Source organism: Colletotrichum lupini, chromosome 10, assembly GCF_023278565.1.
Source record: "Colletotrichum lupini chromosome 10, complete sequence".
In the NCBI taxonomy this organism is placed as follows: Eukaryota; Fungi; Ascomycota; class Sordariomycetes; order Glomerellales; family Glomerellaceae; genus Colletotrichum; species Colletotrichum lupini.
This window is the reverse complement of record NC_064673.1, coordinates 1,350,891-1,368,877: the sequence shown is the minus strand read 5'-3', so window position 1 is coordinate 1,368,877 and position 17,987 is coordinate 1,350,891. Positions and strand designations below refer to the sequence as shown.

Below are 17,987 nucleotides of genomic sequence, written 5' to 3'. Positions count from 1 at the left end.
AATTATAAAGAGGAAATTTAAGTCGTTTACCCTTTTTTTAAATTTATTAAAGCGATTATACGCTTTATTAACTTATACTTAGTTCTATAATATAAATTCCTTTTTTATAATTATCGCTACTAATATTTTATATAACTCTTATGATTATAATTACGCTAATAATACCCCTTACTTATAGAGGAATTTATTAATTACTTTTATAATTCCTAAGCTTGCGCTTATAAACTATTTATTTAGTTAATAACTAAGGTCGTTTACGATTTTATAAAATAGGGGTTACTCCTATAGCCCCTTTTTTTTATAAACCTTAGTTAAATAGATTAATACTGTATTAATTTACTTATTATTAAGCTAATTTATAATTTTATATATTTACGTCCCCTAATAATCCGGGTTAATATTTACTTATTTATAAGGGATTAGGATTTTATTTAAAATTAGGTTTTATCCTTTTCTTTTTTACCCTAACTTGCTAAGGGTTATATTTTAGCTTATACTTATATTAGCAGTCGTTAATATATTTAATTTTAATAAGGATATATTTAATCTACGCGCTAGTTATAATAAATCCGTACTTTTACTACCTAACGAATTTATTAAGGTCTAAGAGATTCCCGCTTCTTCTTACCGTCTCGCTACTACTCTCGTTTTTATTATTTTTAATAATTATTATTACTTTTTTAAATTGCTAACTATTATACTTACTAAGATCCTCTTTTTTATTTAATATAAAAAGGTAGGTTTTAGTAGTTCCTTTTTATAATAATAATAATAAACGTTTATATTATTATAAAAAGATATAATAATTAGTTTTAGGATTTTTATTAGTTACTAATTTTCGCTATCCTATATATTTCTAGCTTCTTAAGCCTCGTACTCTTTATAATCTCTAAATAGCTTCTTTTTTTAACTTACTCTTTTTGAAATAGTATTTTATAAGAATAGTTAAAAATAAACGCCGGGCGGCTTATAAAAGAGCTATATAAGTTATTAAGAACTATATAAGTTATTAAGTATAGTTAACGAAATTAAGCCCTCTTTTTTATAAAATCGTATATTTTAAAAACTTATTAAAAATGCTTACTTATTACTTATATATAATAGGGTTAAATACTTTAAAAATCTTATTTTTTATAGCCTCTTAGTATCCTATTTTATATCTTTTAAGTAGTCTTTTTCGTAGCTTAATTATAGTTAAGTAATTATCGCTTATTAGTAGTCCCTTTTATTACTTAGTTAATTTTTAAAATTAGTAATCTCGTATTAAGAGCTAGTATAAAAAGAAGCCCTTAAGCGGCTTTTTAAAGGATTTTTTTTTTCTCCTTAGATCCTCGTCTTTTTAGCCTTTTTTTAAATTAATAATAATTTTAATAAGAGGTCGTAGGACTATTTTAGGGTAGCTACCTTCTTTTTAAATTAATTTTTAAAATCCGTAATATTCTTAATTTAATATTATTAAAACCTTTAAATTCCCTCCTTTTTTATTAAACCGTTCTTTATATTATATTCCTAAGTAATACCCGGGGGATAGTTAAGGGAGTTATAAAAAAGTTATTTAAATTATAAGCTTAAGGTCGTACTTATAAAATCCTCGTAATAATAAACTTTTCTATATACCGTAAATCTCTTAGCTTAATAACTCTTATAAAGTTACTTTTATTATTAAATAAAAATATTTATATTTAAAAATCCCCTTTTTTAATTGCGCAGTACTTTTTTATATTATATTATTAAGCTCGTTCGTCGCGCTAATTAATTAAGTAAATAGTCGTTACGTAAATATTTTTTTTTACTAATTTAACTAGCTAATTTTTAATTACGGGCTAGCTATAAAAAAGCTATTTAATAAAAAAGCTACTTAGGGTAATAGTAAAAGGCTAGTTATTTAAGTAGTTTTATTAATTAACGTAGTTTAATATAATAAATATCGACCTCTTATAAATAATAAAGGGCTACGATTACTTAATTCCGTATAGTATTTAAAAATCGTTTCTTTTTTTATTTATTTTTATAAAGTTAATTAATACGAATCTCTTATTCCGTATAATATTAAGAAGTTATCTCTTTTACGTAACGAGATACCTTACTAATTTATAATAATAGAATTTAATTACTAATTAGTATTAGTATCCTTATTATAAAGTAGTTAGTTTAAACCGTAGTTAATAAAGAGATTAATTAAATTATATAAATATTTATATAGTAAGTATAAAAAAGAGGTTCTAATTATAAGTTAGGCTAGTTATAATAATTATAAATAGGGCCCTTAATTAGCCCCTGCGCAGTTAGCTAAATGCCGCGGTCGAATTAGACTTCTAATTTAATATACGCAGAGCTCTTAGAACGAGCATATTCGCAGCTATGTTAGGGAAATAATATTTTGTCGCTATATTGAATATCTTTGAGCCGAGAATATTTAGATGTTACCTAGAAGCCATTGCCATGGATAGGAATCCGGATATATGGCCCGGGTAACGTCTTCCGTATTAACCATAGCTGCCAGTTCCCCTCCATTGTAACCTCTTCATCTTCAGGTGCAACCACACATAGATCCTCATCCTCGTACTCAGAACGCCAACTTGACGCGCCTCGAGCCATACGGGCATTTCGATGTCTGATTAATCCCTACAACACTAGCCTCACTCAGCTCTTCTCAGGTTCCGAAGCTCCGTAAACGAGAGGAGCTACAAGCGAGTCAGTCCGGGCCCCCGAGACGCGCACCCTTAGGCAAACAAGACTGGAACTAATACAGGGTACGCTATCTACCTAGCTCACTTATCCCTGCCCCCCCGGCGCTTTGTTGGGGAAATGGCAATGGTTCGTTTTCCCCCGCGAGTCCCCGCACAAAAATCCCGCTCAAGTTCCCAGCTCGGCAATGCAGCTCATCAAACTCCACGGACAAGTCCCGACATCCAACTTCTTTGCAACCGAGTGCGAAGGGTCGGCGACGCTCCGCTGCTTCGCACAACTCGGAAATAGCTGTGACAGCTCGCACTCCGTACCTAGCTCTTTCCACTAGGTCACGTAGTGGTTCCAGTCCCATGGGTCGCTAGCCCCCGCATACCGTAAAGTCTTAACTCAACCCTGCTCGAACCGCGTCTCGCAGTCCTTTCATGCAAGGAACCGAGATTCGTACACAACTGCAAACACGACGATAGGCCTGCCATGACCTCATGGATGGAAGACGAGCTGCATCCGCGCCTCCCAAGAAGCGCGTCAGAAAGCCTCGGGGCCGTGGTCTACGCACCAAAACGGGCTGGTGAGTTCAAGCCTCCCCGAGCCGCACTACCCTCGACGCGCGGGTTGCTGACCTGTTGCACATAGCTTGACTTGTCGTGAGCGACACAAAAAATGCGACGAACAGCAACCTGTCTGTGGGCCGTGCAGCATCTCGTCTCGTCACTGCGTCTTCCCCCGTCTATCTCAGGACGCGGGCAGAAGAGCAAGCCCAGCTGCTTCACATAACGACCGCCCGACCGCGCGTCTCGGAGACGATGGCAGTCATTCCCGGGTTGATGAGCTCCCACAATCGATCGGCTCGACAGGGTCCATCAGCCTCGAGTCGCAGACGTCGATGCAGCACGTCTCCCAGCCTCCCGGGACGTATGACGCAGCCCATGCGCCCTACGTGAGCCAGCCACGCGTATCGGCGGGAGTGACGTTCGGCGACGTGTACAGCTACTCTCCCGAGACCGTCGCATCCGAGCTTTGGACCACCGATCTCGCCTCGACGCGATGGCTCGGCCTGCTCGCCACCGACGCGGCGCAGGCAGACAGCGGCTTCTCTCTCGCCCCGCCCCGGAGGATGAGGGGGGGCGGCGGGCGGCGGACCTGCATGGCCCGCCCGATGCGACCAATCTCGAGTCCCGGCTTAACGAGGTATCAGATCCAGAGCGGAAGACTTGGCAGGCGGATCGGGATATCACGCTGTCCAACCGGGAGGCTGTACTCTTTCGTCACTTTACGGAACGATCGGCTCGTTGGTTGGACTTCTTGGATCCGCAGAAGCTCTTCTCCACCTATGCAGTTCGGCTGGCTTTGAGAAATGCAGGTCTCATGAATGCAATCTTGGCATTGTCGGCCAAACACCTCTCAAAACTGGAAGGAGGAGGCCACCGGAACTCCAACGTGAGCAATGGAGACACGGAGGAGGATTCCGGCGGAGAATGGGTTCGATACTATTACGAAACCCTCCGCTATGTACAAGAGGCATTAACGTATACCAGCTATACTGCTTCAGAAGAGCTCAATGCCACGGCAATTGTGATCTCAGCGTACGAGATGCTGGACGAATCAGATGGCAGAGGCAACTGGCAACGGCACCTGAAGGGCGTCTTCTGGATTCAACGATCTCAAGACGTCAACGGGGCCTCCGGCGGACTGCGACAAGCAGTCTGGTGGGCTTGGCTCCGCCAGGATATATGGGCTGCTTTTCGGGAGAAGAGGCGTTGCCTGAGCTTCTGGGCTGCGGACAAAGACTTTTGTGAGCTTGATCCGCACGGTCTAGCCGACAGAGCCATTTACCTGCTCTCGCGAGCCGTCAACTACTGCGCCTACTCTCGACTGATGGAGTCATCGTCTTTGACCGAGGTTTCGGCTTCGGGGAACAGGGCGAGGGCTGGGAGCGAAATGCTAGCTGAGATGGAGCGATGGAAGTCGTTTCTGGGGACCGAGTTTAAACCCCTCCCAACTTCAGCAAGTCCGTCCAATGTCTTCAAGCCGCTTTGGATCCACCCACCCCAATTTGGAGTTGCTCTCCAGGCTTACTCATTCGCAAAGATACTTGTTCTTCTCCACAAACCAGTATCATCCGGGTTTGATGGGTATATGAAGATGCAACGATCGCTCTCAGAGGCTGTAGATACGATCTGCGGTATTGCAATGGAGTTGACAGACGAAGGCTGTCAATTACTCTCAGCACAGTGTCTGTACGGGGCGGGCTTATGTGTACAAGACTCGCTAAAGAGAAACACCATTCTCTCTCTAATTGAGAGAAGCGAAGGAAGAGTCGGATGGACGCCGATGGCGACGTGGCGAGATGACTTGAGGGAGGCATGGGCAAATGCTGATAGTCAAAGTCCGGATGTGACGCGTTGAAGGTTCTATTATTGACTGCTATATACCCCTGAGGGCAGAGCAAATTGGACTACTTACACCTCATGCCTTGCCGGTCGACTTACACACGTCCATCTGCCACTCCGTTAACTTCTGGGCTTCCTTGACCCCTTCTTCCATCAACGTTGTCAGATTCTGACTCGGGGCGTTCTTTTTCAGATGAACCAAGTAGTCATCAAGCACAAGCTTGTTCACATTGACCTTGGAGACGCCACCAGCAATACAGCGCTGCATCAGGTCCTCGGGGAAGTCATTAGTTCCGTGAAGTACGACCCGAACTCTTCCATCCACCTTTTCGCGAATCTTTTGCAGCCTGTGCGACACATTGGATAAGTAACGCCTCCAACTGAGTTTCCAAGGGGGCAGATCTTACCGGTCAAACTCCAACACGGGTCCCCTGGCGCCATACTCACCATGCACATTACCAAATGCCGGTGCCAAAAAGTCGATACCAGTAGCGATGAAGTCCTCCACCTGCTCTTCCGTCGTCAAAGCCCCCTCAAGGTCCGCCGTATCCGCGATACCATCCTCGCCGCCCTCAATACGCCCTGGCTCAGCCTCGGTCGCGATACCTCTCTCATGGCAATAAGCCACCAGCTCCTTTGTCTTGGCCAAGTTCTCATCCATCTCGTAGTGGCTCATGTCCACCATGATACTGTCAAACGGCAATGTATCCGCCGCGTGTCGGATCATGGCTTCATCCTGTGCGTGGTCGAGGTGAATGGCAACAGGTACTGAGGCGGCGCGGGCCGCATGCGCTGCCGCATGGACGAGGAGCCCTGATGAGAAGGTGATGGCCCATGGGAATACTTGGATGATTAGAGGGCTCTTCTTTGCTTCAGCGGCGCGGATAAAAGCGAGAATGTTCTCGATGTTGTAGGCGATGGGCGCGACCACGCCATATTGGCCATCTTCGGCAGCTTTGAGAATTTGATATGTCTTGTTCTTTGAAGGATCCCACGATGCCATATTGATCTTGATGTGTATATGCACGTAAGTGTTGCGTGCTAAAGTTATGGAGGTTCAAGTAAATCCGTGAATAAGGCGGCCCTGGGTAATTTTCCCGACAATGAAGTTTGAGTTGCTAGAAAGCCTCATGTAAGTCGAAATAGCCTCCCGTCTATATGAAGCGATTTCACGCTTGATACTGCCTACCAGTAAGCGTCGTGGTCCGGTGCCACTGCCTCGGTGCCCAGAGAATTACACTAAGCTAGGAGAAGTCTCGAGCTGGCGTATGCCCACGACTCGCGGTCGCCAGCCCCACTGGCCCCGAGGCGCGGACTGATGACCCATGCACAAGCTTATGTTAATGCCTTACAGAGATCAATAACATCTGGTTGCTGTCTGATCAAGTGCTGGGGATGGTGAGACCTAGGATTCAGTCTGTTTCAACCTCGCGACATTAGAATCAGTCACCGAAACCCCGTCGTTTGCTAGTCGCTTCATCCGTGAACGCGGCTTCATTCTTTCTTGGTACTCCTCTGCAAACCTCTTCATCTTACCGAGCTTTGTTTGACACCAAGCAAGCCAATAATACTTCTTCTTCAGCAGTACTCCTCCTCGAACTTTAAAATGGCTGTAACCAACGGTCTCCGTATTGCCGTGGGCGGAGACGACGCCGGCTTCGACTACAAGGCCACAATCTCCAAGGACCTGGAAGCTGATCCGCGTGTGAGCACAGTCGTAGACTTTGGTCCCAACTCTGCAACAGACAAGACAGCATACGCGCACTTCGCTCTTGCCGCTGCCGAGGCCGTCGCCAGCGGCAAGGTCGACCGGGCTATCCTCATCTGCGGCACGGGGCTTGGGGTCGCCATCTCAGCGAACAAAGTGCCCGGCGTCCGGGCAGTGACGGCGCACGACAGCTTTTCGGTGGAAAGAGCAGTCAAGAGCAACAATGCGCAGGTGTTGTGTCTTGGTCAACGCGTTATTGGTATTGAGCTCGCGAGACGTTTGGTTGGTGAGTGGTTGGGATACGAGTTTGATCCCGTAAGTTGAGACTCCGGCTTCTTTTACACTTAAGGACCTTTATCAGCTGACATTATCCTCTAAAGGCGTCTGCATCAGCAGCAAAGGTAAAAGTCATTGATGACTATGATCTGAGGCAGTCGGGTGGGATCAAGGCATGAAGAAGGCGTTGGGGGTGACAGCCCGAACAGAAATATCTAGAGAAGAGGCTTGATTGATACCTTGCGGCTGGTCACCTGATATAGGAACCAAAGGTCTTGAGAATCATCAAAAAGAGTTTGCCCCCCGGTGCTGAATTGGGGCTACATCTCTTGGTGCTCATGCTGGGATTCGAACTCGGGTGCTCGCTAAGCCTGTCGTCGAGTAGGCTGGTTGGCGTATAAATCGATTGTTGACCATAAACCACTCCACCACCCAGCCAGTTTGACCCGACCCGTCGACCTAGACGGGCGCCTTCTGGCTGGTGAGAGGATTGGACTTGGAGGGGTATATGAGGCACTTCACCTTCTCTGTGTATTCCGATTCTGGGAGTATTCGGCTCTAAGCTTACGTACAATTTACATGCCCCAATACCACAAAGTAACTCAACAAAACAAACTTCCTGTAGCTCTGATGCAACATATTTACAAAGGAACTGACACATCTCGGCGCTTGCAAATAACCTTGAGGTCTGGGTCGGCTTCCTCCGCAAATCCGTGCTTCCGCAACTTAATCTTGTAAGAGTTGTCATACTTCCAATCGTACTTCAGGAGCAGATGAGCGATGATGATCTTTGCCTCACTGGCCGCAAAGAAGCGTCCCGGACAGCTGTGCTCCCCATGGCCGAAACCAAGATGGTTGACGCTCGTGGTCACCAGCTGAGCAGCAGCCTCTTGCCCTGGCTTACCGCTCTCCCGCATACGTAGGAAACGGTAGCCGTCAAACTCATTGGGGTTCTCGTAGAATGCCGGGTCCCTCATTCGTTCCGTCGAGACTGCGACAGTGTGACCCTTTGGAATCTTGGTGCCGTCGGACAAAGTAACGTTGGCGGTGGCTTGCCGGAACATTGAGGCTACCGAAATTTTTGGTCAGCCAAATACTATGTGCTGGTACCGAATCGGGTCTCGGGATATTTTGGATCACTTACAAATCTAGTTGGGCTTGAGGCGTTGGCTCTCATTGAGAACACTGTCGAGAAGCTTCATGTTGTAAAGCGCCGTTTTCTTCCACCCCTCTTTCTCGAGACATCCGGTAATCTCCTCTCTCAAAGGCTCAATTAGCTCGGGGTGCTGAAATATATCGACCAAGGCCTGCGTGATGAGATCAGACGTCGTGCCGATGGATACGACCGCCAGCATCAGCTGCGACGCCCCAAAGTTGTACGGCTTCCCAGCAGCAAGCTCCTCGAACCAGTAGATGGTGTCGTTGTACTCCTTGCCGTCATTCTTAGCGTGGCGCGCCTCCAGCTCGGCAGCGACGAGATCCCAGGCCTCCTTCACCTGAGCTTTAAGGTCTCTGCATTCGGGAATCCAGTTGGTGGCCATGGTCTTGAGAAAACTGGGCCAGAGGCGCAATTTGCGCATGCCCAAGACGCTGTTCTCGCCGTAGTTCACGACGAGGTCGAGCCAACGCTCGTTGCGGCATAAGTTCTCGCCGGCAAAGACGCGAGCTGACATTCTCGAAATGAGGCGGATGATCAGGTCTCTAAGAACAATCTCTTGTGGTTCTATCTTCAGTGTCAGCTTTTACTCTACTTTTGATGAAGTCCTTAGATGTTTGCAGCACCTTTTGTGTCACCGAGAAACTCTTGAAGTGTCACGGAGCATTCATCTGACAAAGGCTGGGTGACCTTGGCTACATTTGTGTTCTCTTGTTAGTCACACGTTCTTCAGCCGAGCAGGAAGAGGGCACCATCAACTGACCTAGAGATTTAGTGACACGCAATTTAACCACATTTTGCAGAGGCTTTGTAGGAATGGCGCCCTCCATGAAAGGTTCGAATCCAGGATACCTCGCCTGGAACAGCTGCACGGGGAATATGGTCAGCAATAAGACACGTAACCTCATCACCACTGACACTGACACAGCCAGAGTCTTGATAATGATGATGAAGAAGGATAAAAGTCTTGTAGCTTACTTCGATAATAGGCTCGTCAACGCTAAAGCGAGGATCGTTGCGGATCTCCTCACCGTGCTGCGGCAGAAGCATGATGAATTTACCCTGGTCCGTCAAGACGCGAAACGGCGTAGCCCCGAATCTTCGCCTGGCCTCTTCGAGAAGTTCGCGCCCAGCTAAGGCAAACGACATAATAGACTCAGAGGCGGTCAGTTGAAACCATTTCTGTGGGTTGATGATGGGTAGTTTCTTGGCGTCGTCGTTGCGCAGGAGGCCATATAGTACAACGACCAAGGCAAGACCCAATAGAAAATGCGATTGATAGTCTCTGAAGCCTTCATATTGGCCGGCTACGGCTTGCGTGCTCGAGGTGGCGTTGTCAAGGAGCGTCATTGCACAAATATGTGACTTCGAGATGTGGGAACAGCTGTTGGCTCGAACGGTATAATGAGATGATGGAGATAGATCTGATGCTGACCTGCTGGGGAAAGGGTTGACATTCACTACGGAATTGGAAGCATTTATATGGATTTTGGGCTCGACAGATGATTACCATCATGATATGAGTGTTCAAACGGCCAGACAAAGAAAACGATGGGTTTGACTAAATGCTGAACGGACTTTCGGACATGATATGGCTCCGCACTGTAACTGAGATTCAACTGAGCTGCGATCGATGTTACAGAGCATTTTCCATTGAGGGCTAAGTGAATACTAGTGTAAGGAGCAGGCGTCCGGGCACCAATCATTTTACTGGCATTTCACCGCAGTCCATAAATGATACCGTGCAGATCATCGTGAAGCCGGTGGGATACTTCAGGTTTAAGAATTGTCTGAGGCGACGTGGAAGCTCAGAAAGAGTTTGAAGGAACTTCGGGATTTAGGGACTCGCCGCTCCCTGAATACTATTTCGAGTTGTAAGGATTAACGACGGCTAGTGATTCAAAAGTTCGCATACTTCCAAAGTATATATGTTGTATTGAGGAAATCCCTTTGATGCTCAGCCGTCAGGGGAAGACTCCACATTCCCGAGCTCCTCGAATACATCAACTATTTGCACATGCATCAATCTGCTCATTATACGTCATTGATTCTCTTAACATTGGGACCGGGTATCTTTTCTATCTCTCTTTTTCTACCAAGCACCAACAATGCCTGCTATGGGAATATCGATACCTGTTGTGTACGAGGCCGTCTCGCTCAACAAGTAGACATACGCGCCGCCCAGCTCCTGAGGCAGTGCTAGACGCGGCATCCCACCGTAATACTTCATCTTGGTGTCCCAGTCAGGGGAAGTCTCAACGTAGTACGTCAACGCAGTCTTGACGAAGCCAGGCGAGATTGAGTTGACCCGGATGCCATGCTCGGCCCACTCCATGGCCAGCGTATGTGTCATGTTGCGGATGGCACCCTTGGTCGCACCGTACGGTGCAGAGGGAGCGGCCTGCAAAGCAAAAAATGATCAGCCAGTCAGTCAGGGAAACCCCCTCATCTTCCATCACCTCAACCATCACACACATGCACGCAAGGACTTACCCGGTTCGGTCTGTACGAAGTCATGCTCGCAGTGAAGACGATGCTCCCCTTGCACCCGAGCTTGATAAACGCCCTCGCGGCGGCCGTCGCACAATTCCAAGACCCGTTGACGTTGAGCTTGAAGAGCCGGTCAAACTGTTCCGGCGTGAAGTCGAGCGCGGGCTGGTGCTTGGTCGCGCCGGCGTTGGCGACCATGCCGTCGAAGCGACCCGTCACGGCCACCACGGCGTCGACGGCCGCCGCGACGCTCCCGTAGTCCGTCACGTCGCAGTGCTGGAACGCGAGCTTGCCGGGGAACCGCTTGAGCAGGGCAGCGAAGTGCTCCCCCGGCTCGGTGATGTCCAGGCTGTACACGCATGCGGCGTCGTTGGCGAGGCAGACTTCTGCGATGCCTAGGCCGATGCCCTGGTTTGCACCCGAAACTTTTCGTGGACGGCGTTAGTAGGTGAACAACCTCCCTGCTTTATATTGCATGAGGGCACTTACTTGCGATGACTTTGTCCTTGAGAGAGACCTTCCAGTCAGCGCCGGCTGGAGGCAGTGTGCTGAGATAGGCCGGAGCATCGTTTGTGCCGTTGGTGGTGCCGTTGGTGGGGATTGCGGCGGTCCCGTTGCCGTTTTGGTCAGATGAGCCAGTCATTGTGAAGGTGTTGATGTGTGTGATGCGCAGAACAGAACGATTGAAGCCGGCTTTGATTCAGATGCAACGACTAACAGAGCTGGTGAATTGGCTTTTAGATGGTATAGTAAGCTGAGAGATACAGAACACCTTTCCTTGCCTTAAGTAAACAGAGGAGCGGGCGAGGGGAACGTTGATGAACGCAATACTCGCCGGCGCCGTGGGGTTCGTCGGAGATCGAACACCAGGAAGCTCCCGACACGCGGTCCGGTGCGGATGCAGCTTCCGGATTGGCTGTAGACGGGTCATCGCGTGGTAACTCCGGACCGTGTTTGTCACTCACAGCCGCATGTTCCTCAACTTCTTACACATACGATAAAGACACCACGAGCCGGTGTTCGCATTGCATGCTGCAAGCCACTCCCGGGAAGCCGCTTGCCTCGAGACGCGGTCCTCCTAAGAACTGGGCTAGTTTCGATTATTCCCAGCCCCATTCTTTTTCACTGTCCCCGAGTCGCGGCAGCACGCCCTCTCTCTGACTTGCGCTAGTTTGCTAGTTGATTGCTCTTCCGGGGTCTCCCTCCCCCAGACCCCGCAAAATTCGGAAGATTCGTCTGAGGGCCCCCGGTTCCCCAGACTGGGGGAGAAAACATGCCAAATGACTTAGTTCAGATGATCTACGAATCCTCGTTGCTCGTACGACCACCATACGAAACCAGGCTGCCTCTAGGCAAGTTGCGTGTAAGCTGGCAAGGGCGGCACGCCGCACTCAAGACCGAGGCAGGTTTTCCATCAAAGCTGACAAGTATTACTCGGACGCTATCGGCAACAAGTCTCGTTTTGATCATTCTCTTGTCTCGGCCGAAGCAAATATACGAGAATTAGGGAGACAGTTGTGAAATACATAAGACGCTTTTCCTTGCCAGTTGCTCTCGGTTGGCTTTCGGTTGGCAACTCTGGGCATCTGTTTGGAACTCTGCTTCTATACTTCTTTTATCCAAAAGTTCTCTTGAAGATTTCAAGAGTACCAAAGGAGTCTTATTACCAATTCTGAGTCAACTCACAGAACGTTGTCGACAATGGAGAAGAACGAGACTGCAAGCAACGAGCATGAACATGCTCTCTCCAAAGGCGTGGAGCTGGTGGGCGTAGACGACTATGTCGCCGACAGCGATGAAGAGAAGAAATTGGTCCGCAAGATCGACCTCTACTTGCTTCCTCTAATCTTCGTCATGGTTCGTAACATGACCAGACTGACTCTCTCGAAAACACGCTTCTAACATTGACGACTTGCAGTATCTCCTATCTTACATGGACAGAACAAAGTACGCTCTCACCAAAACACAACCTCGAACCCCATCAACTGACAATATCCGCAGCATCGGCAACGCAAAAATCGCCGGCATGGACCGCGACCTCGACCTCGACTCCTCCCGCTACTCAATCGCCCTCGTCGTCTTCTTCGTAGGCTACGTCCTCTTCGAAGTCCCCTCCAACATGGTCCTAACCCGCACCCGCCCCTCCCTCTACCTCCCCGGCATCATGTGCCTCTGGGGCTCCGTCACCATCGGCATGGCCTTCACCCCCACCTACGAAGCCCTAATCGGCTTCCGCGTCGTCATGGGCGTCCTCGAATCCGGCTTCGCTCCGGGCGTTTTGTTATTGCTCTCGTCGTGGTACAAGAAGGAGGAGCAGAGCAAGAGGTTCGCCGTCTACATCTCGGCCGCCATCTTGTCGGGCGCCTTTGGCGGGTTGTTGGCGGGTTCCATCACGAGCGGGCTGGACGGGGCGCACGGGATCGCCGGGTGGCGGTGGTTGTTTGTCGTCGAGGGGGCCGCGACGGTGGGCGCTGCGTTGGTTGCGTTTTTTGCGCTGCCTGATTTCCCGGCGAATACTTCGTTGAAGAAGTTTAGTGAAAAGGAGAGGGAGCTGGCGATTCGGAGGCTCCAGAGTGCGGCGGAACATCTTAGGACGGAAGAGGAGCCTCGCCTGGGACATTGGGCTGCCTTTAAGCTCAGCATGATGAGCTGGAGGACTTGGCTCTTTGTCGTTGGCTACATGGTGAGTTTGTTTTGCAGACCAAATAACCCCTTTTTCCACGATCAAAGCTAACATCTTCCCTTCCACCACAGGCCATCGTCGGCTCCTCAACGCTCTCCTACTTCTACCCGACCCTCGTCTCAGGCCTCGGCTACAAATCTACAGCCGCCCAATACATGACCATCCCCATCTTCGGCATCGCCTTCGTCTCCACCGCCGTGACGGGCTACTTCGCCGACCGCCACTCGCGCTTCCGCGGCCTCATCCTCGGCGCCTGGATGACCGTCGCCATGCTCTGCGCCGTCGTCACCTGCGTCGTCTACGACTTCAAGGCGCGCTACGCGCTGCTCGTCGTCATGGCCTCCGGGCTCTGGGCCTCCAACGGACTCGCGCTGTCGTACGCCTCGGTGAGCTTCGGGTCCATGCCCAACGAGACGAGGGCGATTTCGCTGGCGTTTGTGAATGCCATGGGAAACCTGGCGCAGATTTACGGGGCGTACCTGTTCCCTTCCAAGGATGCGCCTAAATATCTGATGGGATTTGGGGTAATTAGCGGGTTGTGTTTTACGGGTGTGGTGTCGTATATTGCGCTTCACGTCTTTTTAAGGAGAGAGATGAGGTCGGCATGATTGCTCTTGCGTGGACTGGGTCGTAATGTAATAGGATTAATTAAAACATTTCTATTAAGATTCTACTTTCCGGAGAACTCAGACGCTTGGTTTAAAAGCTGACGTTACACAAAAGCAGCTGGAAGTGCCTTTTTATGCGGAATTACGCCACACTGAGACATCAGACAACATAGCTGACCTATAGGGTGCAAGGTCATCTTCGTTCTCTACCTAGCATGAAAACTCAGAGACAGATGCGTGTCTTGCTGTCACAAGCACTACTAAGAAAGACAGGTCCGTGTCTAGACTCCATGGCATCAAATTCTTCATCTCCCTCGTCGTTGTAGTCAGACCAGCCGCATCCGAATCCATTGTCTATTCCACACGAACTTTTTTTCACCTTCTGAAAAAATAAGTATCCCTTTCCTTGTACTTATTCATTAAACGCCCAACGTCAACACCAGGCCCGCGTCACCCAACGCGGACATCGCAAGCAACGCCGTCGTCCAACGTTCACCTCGTAAGAACCTCATTACCGTGATCGACTCGAACGACGAAGAACAATCCGAACGCGAACAAATCCAGCGACGACGATTCCGAAGACGCAGTAACAGTCATATCAGACAGCGACTCCAACATGTCCGTCCGCCCTCATAAGAACAAGACTACCAAGACCATGGTAGCATAACATCGTCGGTGGTCTTGGTGATCACGCCAACACGGTCCAAGAGATCAAACAACTTTTGACTGGGATGAAGTCGGTTCACCAGGACATGGTGCAGAGTTTCACGCTTACAATGTTTCATTCTACGTCTCCCAAAGTATATTCCGTACTGAACACAAGGCAGAGAGAGCGGAAGAATCCATGCGACTGACTTATGATTTACTTCGGCGCCCCGCTGCAACAGTACTAGACCGCGACACGGCGATGACTTCCGGCGGTTGCACGCGGAGGACTCAGTACGGGCCCGGTTATCCTCGTCGAGTTCCTCGGGCGCGACATCTGCGTTGTCCGGCGGCATCCGCCAAGACCGTTGGCAATCAGACCAAGTAGTAAGCAGGCTGCGGGAAATTCAAGCTTTGGTTTGGGATTGCGAACGGTTTCCTGCTTCACGATCTCCTTCTTTCTTCGTTATTCACGAATTACAGCAACGACAAGATGTACGCCAAGCAAACCCTCGTTGAAGGGATAGGCGTCCCCAGGAACATGATGGTCGGGCCGAGCAGAAGCTATGTGGGTCATTGCTATCTGTTACACATCAGATAATTACCCAGCGGCAAGACACCTTGTCACATCATTGGCTACTAGAAAGCCTCTTTGGAAGATTGACTTGAATATGGAAGAGCATACGCTCTTTTCACTTGCATCGGCTTTGTTGCCACAAGGCTGAATTGATAACGGACGAAAACCATGATTTCTTTTCTGTAACTCTACGAATCAGGGTTGATGATGCACACCTGATAAGCCATGGTACCTATGGAAACCCAGAAACTTTGGAAACCAACACAACTTGAACCTCCAGGGAATCTTACTTGGTATTTTCCAGTTCCTGCAGCGCGAGCTTCATGTTCAAAATGTTTTGAGTGAGAACCTTGCGTTTATCCCGCGTCGCTGCGCTCTCTCCGGCAATCATCTTGAGCTGCGTGTCATCCAGGCTCATGACCAGGTCAGGTGTGAAGATCTTGAGAGGGCTGGTCTTGGAATCGAGCAAGAAGTGAAATATGACCTGCTGCAGCACAACATCAACGAATCGCCTCCGAGCGACCATGTAGTAGCTACGGAGGGCGTCGTGGATATCCTCTCTGACCTGCTCAGCGTTGGAACGATCGGTTGTTAGCTTGGAGAGCATTGACTTTGGCACCCACCAGCCTGCAGCTCCGGAAGACCCGTCTTCTTGCTGAGACGTAAAATCGAAGGGGCTTCCGTTGTTGTTGTTCGCCCCCAGCGTGTTTTCCCCGGAAGCAGGACTTGCGTTCGTGCTCGGGTTGCGTGCAGTAGCCCCATCGACGTTTCGGACGCTCTCCGGGCCAATGGCCTTGTTGATCGCTTGCTGAAGTCTGGTGGCCTGTGAAACTTGAAGATTGCTGTCAAAGTAGTGGTTCATGGTGTAGGGCTGTCCACTAAGCTCGACTTCAAGGAGGAACTGAGCATGATCCAAAGCTCGCTGATAAGCTGCACGGAGCTTCGGCAACAGAAGATGGTCATGCAACATCTCAAAAGTGTTGCTGTCGCCTTCACATTTGCGTTGCAGTGTTATGCGAATGAACTTGTGAATGACCACGATAACCTGACTAACATGCTTCAAAACCAGGGGCGCCCACCTCTGGGTCTGCTCCTTGAAGGTCTGTGCTAGCAATGAGCCTGGAAACTAGACTTTTGTTAATGCTGAGCATGATATGTTGTCAGAATGGTACTCACGGAGCCAATCTCGGCAGTGCGAGATCGATGAAAGAGAAATTCAATACGGCCCAAAAGTAAGCCTTCTACTGGCTTGGGGCATTTGAAATTCATGTGCTTCAGGATATCGCCGAGATAACGAGTTGACTGCTCGTCCATAGGCACTTTGAATCCAGGAACAGGACCGACCTCCTCCTAGCTTTGGCCGTCAAACTCATGTGTATGGCCATACGATGTGAGGACCTTATTGAATGCCTCATTCAGATTGACGACGCATGTGATGAGTCGAAAGTGTACGTCGTATTGGAACATGCCCATTCCGCTGTAATTTCCGTCCCGAGCTCGAACACAAACCTCTTGGAAACCTGATGCAATATTGGCAAGGTATCGTCGCTGAGCATCTGCTCGAGATCGTGAAGAACCTAGGCGACTGAGCAAAGTTTCAGTGTTATTGAGTCTACGATGTATATTGGCCTCGATGTTCGTATGATCCTTCTTGAAAAGGTCGCCAAGCAAGTCTCGCAGACGGATACCGAGGCCGCTAACACCAACCCGAAATGTCGATTTGATCCTGCTCCACGGACGAGCAGAAAAGAACTCCTTCTCCGATGAGTTTCGATCTGTCTTCGTTGAGGCTCCTTCGTCGTCACTCTGATTCTTCACCACACAGTATCCGAGGCGGAGGGGATGGCGTTTGCCCTCAATAAGTTCGCATACGATCTGCTGAGTGACGCGCTCGGTGGCAAGGTCGGGCTTGGTGAGAACACCTATAGTTCGAAGCCCCTCTGGGTCGACTTCTTTGGCAAGAGTGAGAGCCTCCTGGGTTGATGCGTCGACATTGCAAGGGATGACTGCCAGAATGATGGTACGCTGATCTTTGATGTATCTGTTGACTATGTTTCTGACGATAGCAATGTCATTGTTGGTGGTCAGGCCCTTTGTAGGCGTGCGGAAAATACCCGGGACATCAATGATGGTCAAGTGATATTGCTGGTGTTCCAAGGTCAGCAAGTTTCATAAATCGACAACGTCAGACTTGAACGTACGTCCGGGCTGTTGATCTCAATCTTCAGAATGTCTTCAGCAAAGATCGGTAGCTTTGAAGCATCCCCATCGTTGATACCGCGAAGTTCCATGGCTTCGTTCGCCTGGGGGAGGTCGTACTTATCAGCATCCAAACGGTGGCCTCCCAATGCGGGTTTTACTTACCTTCATAAAGACATCCGCCAACTCTAGGTCGTTCTTCTTGCCAGAGAACCCAAACTTCTTCAGTCGCTCCTTCCGATCCTCGTTGGAATCCTGGCTCGGAATAATAGAGATCTGAACGCTCTCGTAGGCATCGCGGCGACAAGTGATTTGTGTCGCGTAACGGGTGCAGATCTCAGGACCGCGGGGGAAGGCCAAACCCGTCATACACTCCAGGACAGAACTCTTACCCGAAGACGGGTTACCTATCACGACAACTTGCGGTAGTGGAATAAGGTCGGCGACGCCGAGATTGCAGAGTCTGTCAATGGTTCGCATGCAGGCATCGTCGCGGAGCCACACACGGGCAGGGTTGCCGTCGTTGTGGTTGCCTGCCATGTTGATTCTCCCTCCGTGAATTGT

General features: G+C 49.0%; 8 protein-coding genes across 8 annotated transcripts; 3 read left to right on the top strand and 5 right to left on the bottom strand.

Annotated features, from left to right (window-relative positions):
* Positions 1–2,875: 2,875 nt before the first annotated feature.
* CLUP02_17621 (uncharacterized protein) lies at positions 2,876–5,097 on the top strand (the record flags this gene model as incomplete). Its single annotated transcript, XM_049296529.1, has 4 exons — positions 2,876–2,998; positions 3,159–3,259; positions 3,325–3,863; positions 3,893–5,097. 4 exons carry the CDS (start codon positions 2,876–2,878, stop codon positions 5,095–5,097), a joined length of 1,968 nt encoding a protein of 655 aa, XP_049137753.1.
* Positions 5,098–5,157: 60 nt separating this feature from the next.
* Positions 5,158–6,084, bottom strand: CLUP02_17620 (uncharacterized protein; the record flags this gene model as incomplete). Its single annotated transcript, XM_049296528.1, has 2 exons — positions 5,158–5,428; positions 5,489–6,084. 2 exons carry the CDS (start codon positions 6,082–6,084, stop codon positions 5,158–5,160), a joined length of 867 nt encoding a protein of 288 aa, XP_049137752.1.
* Positions 6,085–6,687: 603 nt separating this feature from the next.
* On the top strand, positions 6,688–7,244 carry CLUP02_17619 (ribose 5-phosphate isomerase B; the record flags this gene model as incomplete). The annotated part of the gene is made up of 2 exons (XM_049296527.1): positions 6,688–7,104; positions 7,170–7,244. 2 exons carry the CDS (start codon positions 6,688–6,690, stop codon positions 7,242–7,244), a joined length of 492 nt encoding a protein of 163 aa, XP_049137751.1.
* Positions 7,245–7,706: 462 nt separating this feature from the next.
* CLUP02_17618 (cytochrome P450) lies at positions 7,707–8,129 on the bottom strand (the record flags this gene model as incomplete). The annotated part of the gene is made up of 1 exon (XM_049296526.1): positions 7,707–8,129. The coding sequence occupies one exon, from the start codon at positions 8,127–8,129 to the stop codon at positions 7,707–7,709; it is 423 nt and encodes a 140-aa protein (XP_049137750.1).
* An 84-nt stretch (positions 8,130–8,213) lies between these two features.
* On the bottom strand, positions 8,214–9,571 carry CLUP02_17617 (ent-kaurene oxidase; the record flags this gene model as incomplete). The annotated part of the gene is made up of 4 exons (XM_049296525.1): positions 8,214–8,779; positions 8,848–8,916; positions 8,985–9,087; positions 9,200–9,571. The coding sequence occupies 4 exons, from the start codon at positions 9,569–9,571 to the stop codon at positions 8,214–8,216; spliced, it is 1,110 nt and encodes a 369-aa protein (XP_049137749.1).
* A 742-nt stretch (positions 9,572–10,313) lies between these two features.
* Positions 10,314–11,354, bottom strand: CLUP02_17616 (uncharacterized protein; the record flags this gene model as incomplete). Its single annotated transcript, XM_049296524.1, has 3 exons — positions 10,314–10,622; positions 10,715–11,136; positions 11,201–11,354. 3 exons carry the CDS (start codon positions 11,352–11,354, stop codon positions 10,314–10,316), a joined length of 885 nt encoding a protein of 294 aa, XP_049137748.1.
* A 1,058-nt stretch (positions 11,355–12,412) lies between these two features.
* CLUP02_17615 (uncharacterized protein) lies at positions 12,413–14,002 on the top strand (the record flags this gene model as incomplete). Its single annotated transcript, XM_049296523.1, has 3 exons — positions 12,413–12,568; positions 12,630–13,394; positions 13,466–14,002. 3 exons carry the CDS (start codon positions 12,413–12,415, stop codon positions 14,000–14,002), a joined length of 1,458 nt encoding a protein of 485 aa, XP_049137747.1.
* A 1,508-nt stretch (positions 14,003–15,510) lies between these two features.
* Positions 15,511–17,963, bottom strand: CLUP02_17614 (interferon-induced GTP-binding protein Mx1; the record flags this gene model as incomplete). Its single annotated transcript, XM_049296522.1, has 5 exons — positions 15,511–16,350; positions 16,401–16,574; positions 16,623–17,369; positions 17,426–17,527; positions 17,589–17,963. The coding sequence occupies 5 exons, from the start codon at positions 17,961–17,963 to the stop codon at positions 15,511–15,513; spliced, it is 2,238 nt and encodes a 745-aa protein (XP_049137746.1).
* Positions 17,964–17,987: the final 24 nt, after the last annotated feature.